Genomic DNA, 16,354 nt, shown 5'->3' on the forward strand with positions numbered 1-16,354 from the left:
TCACCTTTTCAGTTAGGTTTATTCCTAGGTATTTTATGTTTTTTTGTGGTTTTTACTGCAGTTGTAAATGGGATTTATTCCTTGATATCTCTTTTGTGTATGGCCTTTCTGATCTTGAGGTATGTTCCTTCTATCCCTACTTTGTCGAGGGTTTTTATCAAGAAAAGGTGCTGTATTTGTCAAATGCTTTTTCTGCATCTATTGAAACGATTGTGTGGTTCTCATCCTTTCTCCAAGTATTCATGGTCTTCACAAAATTTTTCTTGTGGTTGATTTCAAGTTTCATAGTGTTATGTGCTGAAAATATGCAAGTTATGATCTCTCTTTTTTTACTTGTTGAAGGCTGATTTGAGACACAGGATATGTTCTATTCTAGACAATGTTCCATGTGCATTTGAGAAGAATGTGTATTCTGCTGCTTTCAGATGAAATAAACTGAATATATCTGTTAATTCTTGATGACTTGATCTTAATATATTTTCTCTGATATAGCCAGCCCTATAGAGCAGCTGCTCTTGAGAAACCTCAATAGGAGGCTTCCCCTGATACCATCTGTTAATAATCAACTCACATTTGTCATTTTTGCCTTTTACAAGGAAGCCTCTATTACATCTTAATTGTTTTAAAAAATAATGAGCCCAGCATTTTTACTCAAACTATGTTCATATGCAACAAACTTAACACTTACAAATACATTAACCACTTAATTCAATTCAAACTAATTTGCATTATTAAATTTACTAATTGATTTATCTAGTAGAATGGTCATGCTAATTGAAATGGTAGGAATAGCTAACCATAAAAATAAGATAAGAATGATGACATCCCCTAGCCCACCAGAAAAAGACTTTAATGGTAAGGGGCTTTAGGACATTTTTAGTAATATTGTCCCTTTTCATTCCTAAGTATGCACACTTGACCATTTGAAAATATCACAGTTAAATGAGATTAGGACTCTGCTATCAAAAACAAAGGTGGTCTTGTATTTTCAATAAGCTTTTAAACCTGTCTTCTACAAGTCTAGTACTACCTCACCAAAAAACGACAATCTAAAGAAACAAGAATGAATATGAAATCACAAATGTAGACACTGATCCATCTAATTATATTTTACAAATATTTTGAACAATTTTGTTGATGTTCTCTTAGGACAACCTTTTGAGAATTTTGGTTACCTACATGGGGGTTGCTTCAGATTCCATGGCTACATACACTAACTGTAGAAAACACTGACATTGAGATATGTGAAATTCTAGTTTATGACATGCAGCATGGTTGAAAATTGAAACTGGGCTATATTTATTGAACAATTTTGATTCATGAATAACCATGACTGTCCCATCTGGATTGTCATCCCTGTCATTGGCCTATGCAAGTAAATGATTTGGTTCAGTTTTGAATTTGTGAATCCACCAGCAGTCAGTGTCTCAAGCTTTTCTGAGAACACTAGGATTTGTATGTGCATACAAAGTCAGAGCAGAGCCAGTCTGGCAAGAAGGGGGAGTAAAGAATGATAAGGCCAAATTCTATCATCTTTTCTCTGATTTTTCCCAGATTAAGCAAGATGAAGAAAAATGTGTGATAATGGAATGTTGGATGATTCATTTTTTTTTTCATTCTTTCACTCAAGCACTTATTATCAGGCAGTGAAAATGCAAAAATTAATAAGATTTAGTCCCTGCATTCAAAAATCTCATAATCTAATATTAAAGAATAGTCTGTGGGAATTTTACATAAACAAAAGAAAGAGAGAAAGACAATACAATTACCATTCCCATAATTATCTAGGGATTCCTTAGCAACCTGATTCCCTAAAGAAACATTAGTGAGAATAAACCCATGCCAGTGCCCTATATGGGTATCAGTTTCTGTTTGTGTTAGCATACATCTGTCCCTAAAATGTGCTCAATTTTCTTGAATAAAATAAAAAATAAAGATAAAATATTTATTTACTGAATAAAATAAAAAGAATTTTTGGGCATAGTTTTAAAAAATATTATGCTGTATAGTTGACCTGTGAAACAAAATCCCCCATGATTACCAAGTTTATGGTACTTGCATTTTTTGTATCCTTTTTCTAACAGTATTATTAACTGCATTTTTTGTATGTTGTTAATGACTAGAATCATTTCAATAATAAGTGACAATTTACTTTTGTAGTAAGGGGTACATAGTGTCCCAGTTTCAGTTCCAAACTTTTTGATGGTTATTATCAAGAGAAACAAAAGATGAAACAACTTGTCCCATTTTACAATTCTCATGAAAAGGCACTCCTAACAACTCCTTTTCCTGGGCTATGTTCAACACTTGTATGCGTTTATCCTAGACCTTTCAGAGGTTACATAACGAAGAAGTTCATTCTAGAGGTGTCACTAAAGCCATTTTTAGTTACAGGTTCCACTAAAAGACACCAGTTGGATTTTGCTCTATAAAATAAGTTGTGGGGGGATTTCTTAAGATGAGAAGAGATGTGTTTGTGGTTGTTCTATATTTTATGATCTGACTCTCTAATCATCAGAGCATAAGATTAAAACATATAGGCCTAGTCTTGTCTCACAATCACTCTTGCGAGGCAGATCGCCTTTATTTTGTATAGCAGGAGGTAGGGGAGGTGTGTGTGTGTGTGTGTGTGTCAAAAAATGGAGTTTCAGGTTTAAATTAAAAAGGAGAAAGAAACTGAAATGAAGTCAATCACCAAAAGGCTAAAACAAAGGTTATTTTATCTTTCATTTTTGTGTGGGTAGCGCTGTTATACAGACTCTCTTTGGTTTATTATTATGACTATATAAAAATAAGAATATTAAAACAAAATTAAATAACAAAAAGAAAAAAAGATGCCAATTCTACTCTTCTTTCTGAAATTCTTCAGGCTTGATTTAAATCAAGTAGCTTTTATATCACTATCATTAGATTTCTTTCTTTGGTTATTTTCATAGATTTGGAGACTAACAAAGCTATATTTTTCAAAAATCAGCAAATCAAAGGAAATTGAAAAAGGAACAATTCAGTTACTTAACTTGTTCTTTACCCTGTTCTGTTGAAAGACAACTATAGGGTTCTTAGAGAGCAGTTAGTAACTCAGCATATTGTGTTTCTGTTTAATTTGCTTCTAGATATATTGCTTCATGAAAAAAAATTCTCTAATCCAACTATGTCTCACAATTTATTAAGAATGTTAGAATATTTGCCTGGATGTATTGTTTTATACACATAAAAGACCAAAAGGATATTGATGACATCCTTTATCATAGTTTATTTCCCATTTTTCACTCTTCTACAGAAATGTGAATTTACTGTACCACCTCTAAACAAGAGTTTTCTCAGTCCTACATCCAGCCAACCTGAACTTACCATGTGTCCATCCACAGTCTCAGTTTATGTAATATAGCACATATTGGTACTCACAGACATCCATGCAAATGATGAAACCACAAATGTAGATATCAATCCTCTTAATTTCATAAATTGGAACATTTCTGTTGGCATTTTGAGTTTTATATTTTAGCACCTGACAATGTGGTTGTGGTCTAGAGGTACTAACTTAATGAGTATTGAACAGATAGACACAGCCATGGTCTTGGTTACTATACTAAGAAACTGAGAAATATTAGAAAGTGCTTCAACACACACACACACACACACACACACACACACACACACACAGAAGTTTTACAAAAGACATACTTAACATTATAAAAATGTCTATTACTAATTGACTGCTATTTACTAAATAGCTTATACTTTATTTACCAAAAAAAAAAAAAGCAATATTTTAAAATCTGCATATAGGAGGGGCACCTGGGTGGCTCAGCTGTTAGGCATCTGACGTCAGCCCAGGTCATGATCTCATGGTTCCTGAGTTTAAGCCCTGCTCTGACAGCTCAGAGCCTGGAGCCTGCTTCAGATTCTGTGTCTCCCTCTCTCTCTGTACCTCCCCCACTCATGCTCTCTCTCTGTCTCAAAAGTAAATAAAAATTTAAAAAATAATAAAAATAAATCTGCATAAAGGAAAGAGCACAAATTATAAATGTGCAATTTAATGAATTACCACTAAGTAAACATACCTGTGTAACTACGGTCCAGATCATGAAACAAAATATTATTAAAAGCTACAGACCCACATTGTGTTTCCTAGAGTCATTGAGCTTTTTGTTTTGTTTTGTTTTGTCTTGTTTTGTTTTTGAGAGAGAGAGAGAGAGCACAAGGTGGGAGTGGGGAGAAGAAGCAGAGAGAGATGGAAAGAGAACATCCCAGGCAGGCTTCCTGGTGTCAGTGCAAAGCTGATATGGGGCTCAACTAATGAACCATGACGTCATGACCTGAGCAGAAATCAAGAGTCAGATGCTTAACTGACTGAGGCACCCAGGTCCCCCACTGCAATCTCTATCTTTTTTTTAATGTTTTTTTTTATTTATTTTTTGAGAGAGAGAGCGAGCGACAGTGTGAGCAGGGGAGGGACAGAGAGAGAGGAAGAGACAGAATTCAAAGACAGGCTCCAGGCTCCAAGCTAGCTAGGAGCACAGAGCCCAATGCAGGGCTCGAATCCACAAACCACCAGAAGATCATGACCTGAGCTGAACTTGGACACTCAAACAACTGAACCACCCAGGTGCCCCTACAGTCACCATCCTTATTCATACCCTCTCAAAAACCAAATCCTCACTTCTGATTGGCTTTCACTGTTTTTGAAATTATACGGAGCTTTTTATATCTTGTATTTTTTATTCAACATTATATTGGTAAGATTAATTCCTATTGTTTCAGGCTTTCTCTCAAACTACATTGATTATCCCACAATTTATTTGTCATTCAATCTTCAATGGACATTAGGGCTGTTTCCAGTTTGGGTCTATTGTGAACAGAGCTGTCTATGTAGACAATTTGGGAGAATTATCCACTTACAATATTAAGTCTCCTAATCCATGATTATCGTGTATCCCTCTTGACTTTTTTAATGTTTTCTTTGATTTTTATCAATGAAGGTCTTACATACCTTTTCTTAGATTTATCACTATTTTATTGTTTTGATTCTATCGTAATGGTGATCTTTGTCTTTAATTTATACTTATTTTCTTTAACCTTGTAATATGAAAATTATGTGAAATATACAGAGAAACATACTAAATTTCTACATACTCAACATGCACCTTTAACCATTATGAAATACTGAATCATGCTTTACATGTAACACTAATCAATTCTTCTAATTATTTTGAAGCAAATCCCAGAAATAACATCATTTCACCTAACAAATTTTATAATAAATCTCTAAATATATGCTTTAAAAAATTGCCACTTTTCTGTGGGCCTGGGTGGCTCAATCAGTTAACTGTCCAGCTCTTGATTTCAGCTCAGGTCATGATCTCCCAGTTCATGGGTTTGAGCCTTGCACTGGGCTCCACACTGGCATCATGGAACCTGCTTATGATTCTCTCTCTCCCACTCTCTTTCTTCCTCTCCTCCACTTTTGCGCTCTCTCTTGCTTTCTCTCTCCCTTTCTTTCTCTCTCTCTCTCTCTCTCTCTTAATAAATAAATTAACTTTTTAAATGCCACTTTTTTGCTTCCTGAAGACGTGCATTTTGAAGAATGCATCCAGTTTAAACAGAGCAAACTACAAAATCTTGCCCAATATAGCTACTTTAAGGGTATATTTTTTTCTTGTTTGCTGCCTTCATTTTTACCCAGTTTTGCAGTTATTCTCCCTGAGCAAGCATAGCCTACCTTTTAGCCAAGAATTTGAAAGAGTTTACTCTGGAATTTTCAGTCTTACTGTTTTTGCAGTTCTCTTATTTCTTGAATTTATGTGTTAGATTTCCAACTGCTCCTTCTGCATTCAACTCCATCCTTTGTTTCTCTAGCTGGTAAGCCTGCAGTCATATTCTGGCACCATAGTCATATTTTCAAACAGAACAGCTATAACTTACCTGTTGTACTTTCAGCTTTCATGAGTCAACTCTCCTCCGGCTTCTGTCTGTTTTTGGATGCTTGCCAAGTTTTTTTCAGTTCTCATCTAGGGCAAGATTTGCATGACTATTTTTCTGAGCCACCATTTATTTCCATCATTGTCTTTAATATCTCTCTAAGATCTATGATATTGGTGTCTATCAATAATTTGTATTTCCTCTCACCTCTACTCTCTCCCTCTCACTCTTTCTCTGATCAAAAGAGATTTATTTACAAGTTGGTTGGGTCATTTTGAAGAAAAAACGTTGTCTTTATTCCTTTTTCTTTATTTGTCCTTTTTTCAGTTCATTGAATACTGCTCCTATCTTTATCATACCCTTCTTTCTAGTTTATTTGGGTACTTTGGCTTTTTGTCTTTTCTAATACATATATTAAAACTATACATCTCCAAACTCTGCATTCCTAGTACCTTATGTAGAGGAAACCATATATATGGTTAAATACATAATATATTTTTAAAAAATTTATGTTCTTCTGTCTAAAAGAATTAACTTTCATATTAAAATGTTTGTTCTTTCATTTAATTAGTATGTATTAAGAGGCTATTATGCTTACAGCTCATCTCACAAAACATATTTAAGCACATTAGTTATAATAAAATATTCCCAGAATTTTCTTTACTCAACGTGCTGAAGAAGGGAAGGGAAAAAGCATTTGTAAAACACCTACACTGAACCGCATACAGTAAAAGCAATTCAATTATATTTATAACCAATATTCTTTAGTATATTTTCTAGATAGTTGTTCAGTTTCTAGGAAAAATAAATACAAATTTATTCAGTAAATTATATTCATTGTTATGTTCTTGCTGCATTTTAAACCTCCTCACCTCATATCCTCTAATCACTGTTGAACTGCCTCATAAATATTCAAAAGTTTAAGGATTGTTTACTTATCTTATTTGATTCATTGAATTGCATCCTTTATAGTAAAATTACTGCTAGGCACAAAGCAACTAATATGTATGCAATCTAATAACACTGACTGCCAGTGTATCTCAGAGTATTGATTGTGAATAGCCAATTTAAGAACCATACCTAGTGGTAAACTCAGGAGATTAGGAAGCTGGAGATCAACTAAATTGAGGCAAGCAAAGACATTCCTGACTGAAACAAATTCATCTTCCATGGGAAGTGTGTTCCTCATATATAAGGTTTTGAAGCTCTCAGTCAGAAGGACATGGCAAAAATTAGGTGTTACATAAGAAAAGAGGAATGTAAAAAGGCAATTTAAGCATTATTAGGGAAAAGATCATAGTGTCTCAAAGTTTCTCTGAAGGTGAGGAGTTACTAGAGAAAGCAGGCTAGAATCGAAATGTTTGCCTCCTTATTCTCAGTTTACATTAGATACAACTTTTGAATTTAGGAATGGCAGTGAATTGAATGGAGGCACATAAAACTAGCTTTTTTTAATTTCTTTTAAAGTAACCATGAAACCATAAAAAAAAAAAGGAATCCTTACTGCAATTGCAATGAGGGGTATGAAGCAAAAATATAAGTAGCATTTTCTAGGCTTTTCTTTCCTTTCATCTTTGTGCAATGACCCAGACTCAAAATCCCATTTTCTAGGTTCAAGCAAGCAATGAAATAGCCTCTGGGCTCCTTCTCCTGTATCTTTTTCTTCAATGAAACCAACTACAGTCATACACATGAAGATTTGTCTCTCAGATGAGGCCTGGGTAGATTTCTTTGTGTCGCTTGGAGAACACGAGTGGAGGCTTGTACTAACACTGATAATCCTAGCATCTACCTTACGGCATAGGCCACTGGTCTGGATTATACAGTTTAAGATGGATGTCTCTCCATTCAAATAAACCTTAATTCCGTGTTAGAACACCATTAAAGATCTGCTAGGTAAGATCCAGAGATGATTAACTAGAGAACAACTCTCTGAAAGAAGGAAACAAATGATAAGGTTCTGCATGAATTCTTTCTCCTATAAGAGATTTTCTTGTAAATCAGAAGAAAAAATTTAAACGTGAGTCTAGATAAAATGAGAAAAAGGAGAATATTTCTTCTGTATTTAAAGAGTAATCCAGAATATGAAAAGAAGGCAACAAAATAAAAACCAAAGTAACTAAAATAAAATATTCATTAGAAGCAATAAAGTGCAAATTTGATACTACTAAATATTTAAATCAGTGCTTCAGAATACAAACTTGAGAAGTTATCCCAGAATACAAAGTAAATGAGTAAGGAAATTTTAAGGTGAGAGAGAAGATGGCAGACATGAAAGACAAAAGAAATTTGACCCATAAGCAATAGATACCTGCTAAGAGTACTGAATATATAGAGCAAAAGCAGTAACAACAACTAAGAAAATAATCCCAAAATAAACGGTCCAAAATCAAAGTAACTAAAATATATCCCGCAGAGTTTCAGGAAATATTAGTCTAAACAATTCCTTCTTTGGCATACACATAATTATCACCAAAGACTGTTGATTTTTATCTTCTAAATATTGCTTGACTCCATATGTGTCTCCACATTCACCACTATAACCGTTTTTTAGGCTATAGTTATTTCTTACCCAGAGACTGGCAAAGCCTTCCAGCCACTCTCCTTTATTTACTCTAGTCCTTTCCTAATCTCAGTATTTTTTTAACTCACCATTATCCCATTTGCCTACACACACAGTTTTTGGTAAATAATACATATTTTAAAAATTTTAATGAATAATTTAATTGATAATCTTTAATAATTCATGTCCTGGTAAAATGCTTACATTTTAATATGCATAAACAAAAAAACCTCTACACTCCCTAAAAGAAAGAATAAGTTACTTTCAAAGATGCAAAAGCCAATTACTTTTTGTAACATTAAATAAAAATACAAAATAGAGCTATGTTTATTACATTCAAGGAGTATAATATTGAATGAACAATGATTACTGAGTGCAGTTAATGATGTAGAAATAAGTGACTACTGGAATTAAGAAAAAAAGTTGTATTTTTAAGATCTAACAGGTAGCAAAAATCAGGAGACTTCTTCACTGATTTTACATATAATCACAATTCACCCAGTAACCATCTACTGCAATGGCAAAAATCATGGATTTTATGTCCTGCAACTTTATGTAAGAGAATTGAATTGTGTGTGACATGAATATCTTAGAACTATCACCTCAGAAAATCAAATATACTATCTGAATACTTATAATTATCTTGAAGAGCCAAATTTTTTTTTATTTACTAAGAAGAACCACCTTGTAAATTTATGTTCAAATCTACACTCTTACAGGTATTGGCTGACGCAGATAATAATAATTATTTGTTACTAATAATATCATATGTCATTATAATTTTAAATAAAATTTTGGTGAGACAAAATCTGAAATTAAAACAATATGAAGGATTTCAAAACAGGATACCAATAGACTTACAGATAACAAAAATCAGAAATATTAAAACATCAAGAAAAAATATTTCAAGCAGTTTGGTGATAATAAGAGAACTGTCTAAAACTGATTCATGAAACTGAGATGAGTAGTATTCTGACTGTTTTATAAACAAGGATATAGAGATTCGGTGATTAAGTAACTTGTTCTATTATATACAGCTTACGAATTAAAAAAAAAAAAGTAAGTTTCAAATACAGGCCTTCTGGCTCCAAACCCATGATCTACCTAGAACTTACAATAATACAGTATATCTCTTAGATTTCTGTACTTTTATTTGTATAAACTATTTGAAAAGGAGTGTGACATTTTATGTGTCAATAAATAACAATTTTCATATCTTTAGACCCCATAATCTCCTGTGTGGGATTCTCTTCTGGGGAATTAATCCAGTATGCAGAAAACAATACAGATGAATATATTAATGGCAATAGTTTAATTAAAAAAACAAGCGTTGGAAGCTACCCGAATGTTCCACAATAGAATGATCGTTAAATAATATCTGGTACACAGGGACACCTGGGTGGCTCAGTCGGTTAAGTGTCTGACTCTTGATCTCAGCTCAGGTCATGATTTCATGGTTTGTGACTTTGAGCCCCTCTTTGGGCTCTGCGCCAACAGTGTGAAACCGCTTAGGATTCTCTTTGTCCTTCCCCTGCTCACACTCTCTCTCTCTAAAATCAATAAGTAACTATGTTTTTAAATAATAATATATTTACAGACATAAGATAGAATACTACTTTGAAAAAATGAGAAAATATGTACATGTAGCTATAATATTAGAAGATAAAAGTAGGATATACAGTTAGAGGTATATAATTATATTAAATATATGTAATGAAAACATAGGAAGAGATACATAGACACACACAAAAGACAATTATCTGAAGTTGGCAAAATAGTCGATTATCTACACTTCTGGTTTGTGATATTTATATCTTTTTTAATGCTTTCAACCTAATGTTTCAAGTGATCTCATTTGGAGTTCAAAGTTTATGGGTTGATGAAATCTATCATCAGGGTGGAAAATGAACCGTGAGGAAAGAAATAAAAAGACTTCAGTGTTAGAAGGTGTGTGTGATTTGTGAATCAGTACCTCTTCTCTAGCTTAAGAATCATAAGTGAAGCATGATGGTAAACTCCAAATATTTTTTGGTTTTGTTTTGTCCTGTTTCCTATCAAAAAATAAATAGACAAAAAAAGAATTAGCATTTTGCTGTGAAAGTAACAGCTCCACTTATTTTTTTTTTAAAGCATGCTAGAAAGAGACTGTGTGGAGTTATTTTTAGATTTCCCTATAGGTTTTATTTTTTTATTAAGCTTTTTATTTTAAGTCTAGTATAGTTAACATACAGTGTTATATTAGTTTCAGGTGTACAGTATAGTGATTCACCAATTATATACATTACTCGGTGGTCTTCAAGATAAGTGTACTCTCAATCCCCTTCACTAATTTCACCCACCCACACCCACCTTTCCTCTGATATGCATTGTTTGAAACAAGTGCCCTCAGTTAAAGTTATTTTTTTTCATCTAGAACATTTTTTACTTGAAGCATACTTTGGAATACACTCTAAATTTTAGCTGGTGCAACAAGAATTTCTGTCTTTTTCACATTCAGTTACTTAAGAAACATTTTATCCGTCACTTAAGATATTTAATTTTAGGGAGATTAATCAGAGCCTTAAACATTCAATATTTAGAAGTCCAAAATTTATAGTTGAAATTTGTATCAATATTTGTTGAATTTAATCATACTCATCTCAAATACATATATTTAATTAATTTAAGATAATCTAACCAATTAAAGTAAATTAAAATAGAAAGGCAAGAATCAGATATACCACTGGAAAGGGAAGATATGTGTCTATTCACCCAACAATATCTCAGCCAATTTTGTAGTTTGACAATAACTTAGATTTATTCAGTTAAAATATTCTCAAAGACCACACAAGATAAGCTGGTTCTCAGAATTGGGAATAATGAGTCCTCATCATATAAAACATAGGATTTTAGAGGATTCCAAGCTTTAATCAAACAAATATTTGAAGTTCAGTCAGTTCAAATCTGTGAAGAGACAGAAATGAAAAATAGGAATATGATTATCTTTTTAGGCTTAAAAGACAGAGAGATATATGCATAGGTATATGAGACCTGTGTAGATATATCAGATAGGGTTTTGTCCCAAAGAACTAAACTCCTTTAATAGGGTATGTAAGAAGTATGTTATTACAGTTACTAAATGTTTTACTATTCAAGTTAAATTAATAGACTCCAGGGCGACTTGAAACACCAAGAATGACTCTTAAATCACGTTATAGAATAAACATAGAGGAAGATGTCTTTTAAGCCACTAGCCCCAGAAGCACACTCCACTACCACGGTTAAGGAAGCTACTATAATCAGGATGGTGCTACATTCAGGAAGTTGCTATGATCTGGAGAGCTCTATTGTTACTGGTTCCAGAATCACACACCATGCCAACCATGATTTGTGCCGACGAAATGGATATCCTGTGCCCTGCTTCTTGACGCAACAAAGCTGACGGTTAGACAAAGAGTCACTTATTAATGCTGCCTTGAGAGGCAGGGAGTGGAAGAAAAAAAAATGATTCAATTAATGAAGAGAAGAAGTAGAAGTTCAATCTCCATCTCATTTTTATTTTCAAATGTCAGCCATATTCATCTGACTGGTTGAAACTAAAACATATTGAATCCTAACTGCGAAGGAGTTGTGAAAATAAGATTTTTAGCTCTCCATCCTCTCCATTACAGGAAGACACCTGGAATGAGAGGAAATGGATGTTGAACATTAATATACCATTTCCCTTTGGTTACTCAACATATATACACATCATTTTCTGCATTCAACAGCCCTCAAAAGTAACAATGAGCAACAACCATGTTCCATACGAATATGGTACAAATACAGCTTTTTAAAATTTTAATGTTTATTTATTTATTTTTTAAAGAAAGAGTGCAAGCCAGGGAGGGGCAGAGAGAGGAGAGAGACTCCAATGCAGGCTCTGCGCAGTCAGTACAGTGGCCCATGTGGGGCTCAAACTCACACTGTGAGATCATGACCTAAGCCAAAGTTGGACACCTAACCGACTGAACCACCCAGGTTCCCCAACATATATAGCTTTTACAAATGAAAATATACATGCCTTTTCACTAAACAGGAGACCCAAATCTGTCCTTGTCAGGGTTAAAGTTTATTCTTCCTCTAATGAACAACATTAGAAAGTTACCTACCCACAACACTATATAAAATATCACAAGAAAAGAAAGGGGCCTAAGTCACTTCTATGTATATACAAAACAGCACATGGATGAAAGTATGGCTATTATAGTCTTCATTTCATAAAATTGCAGTTACAATTTATAACTTACTTCCTCCTCTACCCATTTCTTATTCCCTTTGCCTTCATCCAGCACCTAGGCTGGTAGAGACCTTTTAATTTGATGTGGTGACTCAAATATTTTTTCCTCAGAGATAAGAACCTATAATAACTTCTTATGGCTACAGCTGGAAATAGTAGTCTTTGGCATGCTCCAGAATATTTCAAATAAAAAATCCCTTACTGCCCACGATGTACAGCCGCAACCTTAGTTTAAAGAGCATTTGGAAAATATGGTGTTTGGCTTTCTAGCCTCTACAGTAGACAAAGCACTTCAAGAAGAATGAAATAGGTGCAGTGATCCACTTCTTTCACCCCAGTAATTAACTGGGGGGAAAAAGCACTACTTTTCCATTACTTTTACCATAGTAAGTAAGTAGAGAAATAAAAACTCTTTTATCTAACTTCTATATGGTTATACTCTACGGTCTGAAACAGTGTTAAGTTTTAGATATACAAAGACCAGACAATTAAATTCACAAAGGGATCAAGTTTGGTACAAAACTGGCCACCATGAGCCTATAATCAAGAAAGATCAACTCAATGCACAAACTGTGCTTTGACACAGAGGTTCATTTCTGCCTCCCTCCCAGATCTTAGCAATGTGATTTCTCTACATTTAGACCACTCCTGGGTATCATGAGTGTTCTCTGTCACTTCTCTATTAAACCCATACAGCTTGTATTTATGTGGAGCCTAGGAGGAAACATTGTTCATGTCGCTTTCTCAAATAATTCAAAGTTCCATGGCTTTGAAAGGTAAAAGGTTCTGATAACTTATGAGAGAAGAACACTTCTTCAGTTTTTCTGAATGATTTTTATTTAATGTCAGGATGAGTTTTTGGCTCTTTCCAAGCATTTCATGCTACCAAGCAAGTGCAGCTGTGCTGAGCCTGCACACAGACACAGATCAGGCAATGACTAAGACTGATTTTTGCCTCATTAGTAGTACCTGTTAATGGGATGATACAAGAGTGATTTCTTAGGGGTATAAGAAAACATAAACAAAAAATCAAACAATCACAAGCATAGAAGAAACTTCAAAATTAATCGGTCATATAATAATTTGTTGACAGATTGGTTATCGGAAAGACATGGAACAAGAAGATGCAGCAGAAACAGTCAAAACTAGAGGGAATGAGTCATCTGTCATTCTGACAGGATTAGAAGGAAATACTTTATATCACTTCACAGTGAGGGCTTATAATGGAGCTGGATATGGGCCACCTAGCAGTGAAGTGAGTGCAACCACCAAGAAATCCCGTAAGTGATCTGGGCTTTTTGTTTGTTTCAGACAAAAGGGATACGTCTTAACATTTCTGAAAGCCATGTGAGGTACATAATAAGGAGAGTTAAAGGGCGTTTTGATTCAATGCTTAGATCTGAATTCCAAAACTAGCTCAGAAAATTTTGCATTCACAGTAGATAAAGGTTATCTTCCTGTGAAACAAGGCCAAGCGATTTTGACACAAAAAAAAGATAAAGGGATTCTGGTTCAAAAGCTCAGTAGAGTAGCTATTAAAATGACACTCCTGGAGCAAAAACCCTCCTTATCTGACTCCAGCTGGAAAAAAGCCTATGGTGTCAGCCAACTACTAAACACAAGAAAGGATTGAAATACAAAGATTAAGTGGAGAAATGTATTTAAGACTCCTTGTTGGTTCACTCTCACTTTTTATTTTGCAGCCCCTAGGCAAGCACCTAGCAATCTCAGGTGGGAGCAGCAAGGATCTCAGCTGTCTCTGGGCTGGGAACCTGTCAGACCGTTAGCCAACGAATCTGAAGTCATGGGCTACAAGGTCAGTGTGCTTCTTCACTCTGGTACAGACACCGCTCAAAATCTGTTATGTGAGGATGTGCAATTAATAAGGCACAAAAAGACCCCTTAGCATATCTGTTTTTCCCAATAATTTTCTACCCATAACATAAAAAACAAGCCTCCCTCCAATGGGGAAGCTGAGGCAGGCAAAATCAGTTGCAACTGCAAAAGATATAGAAAGGGAAGGAGTAGGAAAAGCAGCAACAATCTGAACACAGGATGAAGATGGAACTAGTGTCAGGACAAGCAGAACTTGGGCAGAGTCCTGGCATTCTTTCCCAGCAGACAAACTTTTCTGGCAGGTGACAAAAACTGGATAACTTAATTTGAGTGGAAAGACTCTATCAGCAGAAAAAAAAGAAGAAAAAGTGCTAGGGTCAACACTCTGGGGTAAGAGTCCATGAAGAGGCAGCAAGCTCCAAAATAGACATAACATTTCACACAGAGACATCCTGCAATGTACAGCAAGAGGGCTGGAAATATAAAAACTTCTAGTTTGTTTTTAAAAAAACAACTTTGTCTCTAATTTTAATATATATATACTTACACACACACACATATATGATCAGTGTATTGAATTGGCTGCATTTCAAGTTCCTTTTTCATCAGATTCTACGACTGTCTTAAACTCCATATAGAATCAATAGTTGAGTATTATTTATATCAGAAACTTTATGCATTTTAATGATAATATTTAGACTGAAAATCATCATTAATGTGGCTTTTCAATCGTCAGAAATGGCAACACAGTATTTGGTATATAAAGCGCTAAAACTCTGAAAGTAAAATCTGAAGAAGTTATAAATGGAATCTATTTTTAAGGTAAGTAATTCCCATTAAACATATTTTAAGATACAAATTGTATTATTTCTTACTGACTGTAATTAGTATGGATGGCAGACACTCTCATTACTCAGCCACACACAGTGAAATCTGTCCTAATTCTCAGAGATATTGAATCTGATCTTTGGGGGAGGGTGGGTGAGCCATTTTTGTGCCTTTCTCCTAGCACTCCTCTTTTTATACCTTTATCCACAAAAACATGTCCTTACAACTTTTCCTCTAAGGCTAATATACGTTATTAAATGATTAGAGGAAACAGTATAGCCATAAATGGTGATAGACCTTCCAAGAATCAATCTAATATCATTAGAACTATGGCCAGCAATCTCCCAAACTGGAGAGGCAAAGTAGAAAGCAAGCAAGAGTCGGTGAAAGCATGTGGCCACTTGATTGAACCAGTCAGCTTTAGGCCCCTCTCAGGTAGTAGGAAAGGTACCGGATGGCCTGAAGAACATGTGAGGTTGGGTACAGGCATCCCAGACAAGATGATACTTCTCTTTGCTCACAATTACCCCATCTATCTCTGTCACTGCCACTCTTCATATGTGACCATCTCCCCAACCAGACTAGATGTGACTAAAGCCAGAAACTGTCTCTCTCATCACTTTATCCCCACGCTTCTAGAATGGAGGAATATATCAATTAATGTAACCCAGCTAGAAGCATAGTATGCAATTACTTATAAGTGCATATCAGGTATGTGTTTTTCTGCATGGTCTTCCCATTTGTTAGGTGTGGTGGGAAAAGAGCACTGGCTTCTGAGTCAGACAGACTCAGTTGTGTTAATCTGAGCAAGTTGCTTAATTTCTCTGGGTCTCCTTGTCTTAACTTCAAAATGCCAAAAATGAAAATAAAATAATATCTATCATGCAGCATTGTTTTAAGGATTAAATGAGGAAATGTATGTAAAATAGCATATAGAATGTGCTCAC

At 34.5% G+C, this 16,354-nt stretch overlaps 1 protein-coding gene across 1 annotated transcript in view; it reads left to right on the forward strand.

Moving 5' to 3' along the window:
• Positions 1-16,354, forward strand: part of CNTN5 (contactin 5) — a 1,016,132-nt gene that overhangs the window by 980,877 nt on the left and 18,901 nt on the right. The window contains exons 23-24 of the mRNA XM_029915651.1: positions 13,837-14,023; positions 14,447-14,559. Of these exons, the coding sequence (XP_029771511.1) occupies positions 13,837-14,023; positions 14,447-14,559 (300 nt within the window). The remainder of the gene's footprint in view (positions 1-13,836; positions 14,024-14,446; positions 14,560-16,354) is intronic.

This window comes from Suricata suricatta, chromosome 11 (assembly GCF_006229205.1).
Source record: "Suricata suricatta isolate VVHF042 chromosome 11, meerkat_22Aug2017_6uvM2_HiC, whole genome shotgun sequence".
In the NCBI taxonomy this organism is placed as follows: domain Eukaryota; kingdom Metazoa; phylum Chordata; class Mammalia; order Carnivora; family Herpestidae; genus Suricata; species Suricata suricatta.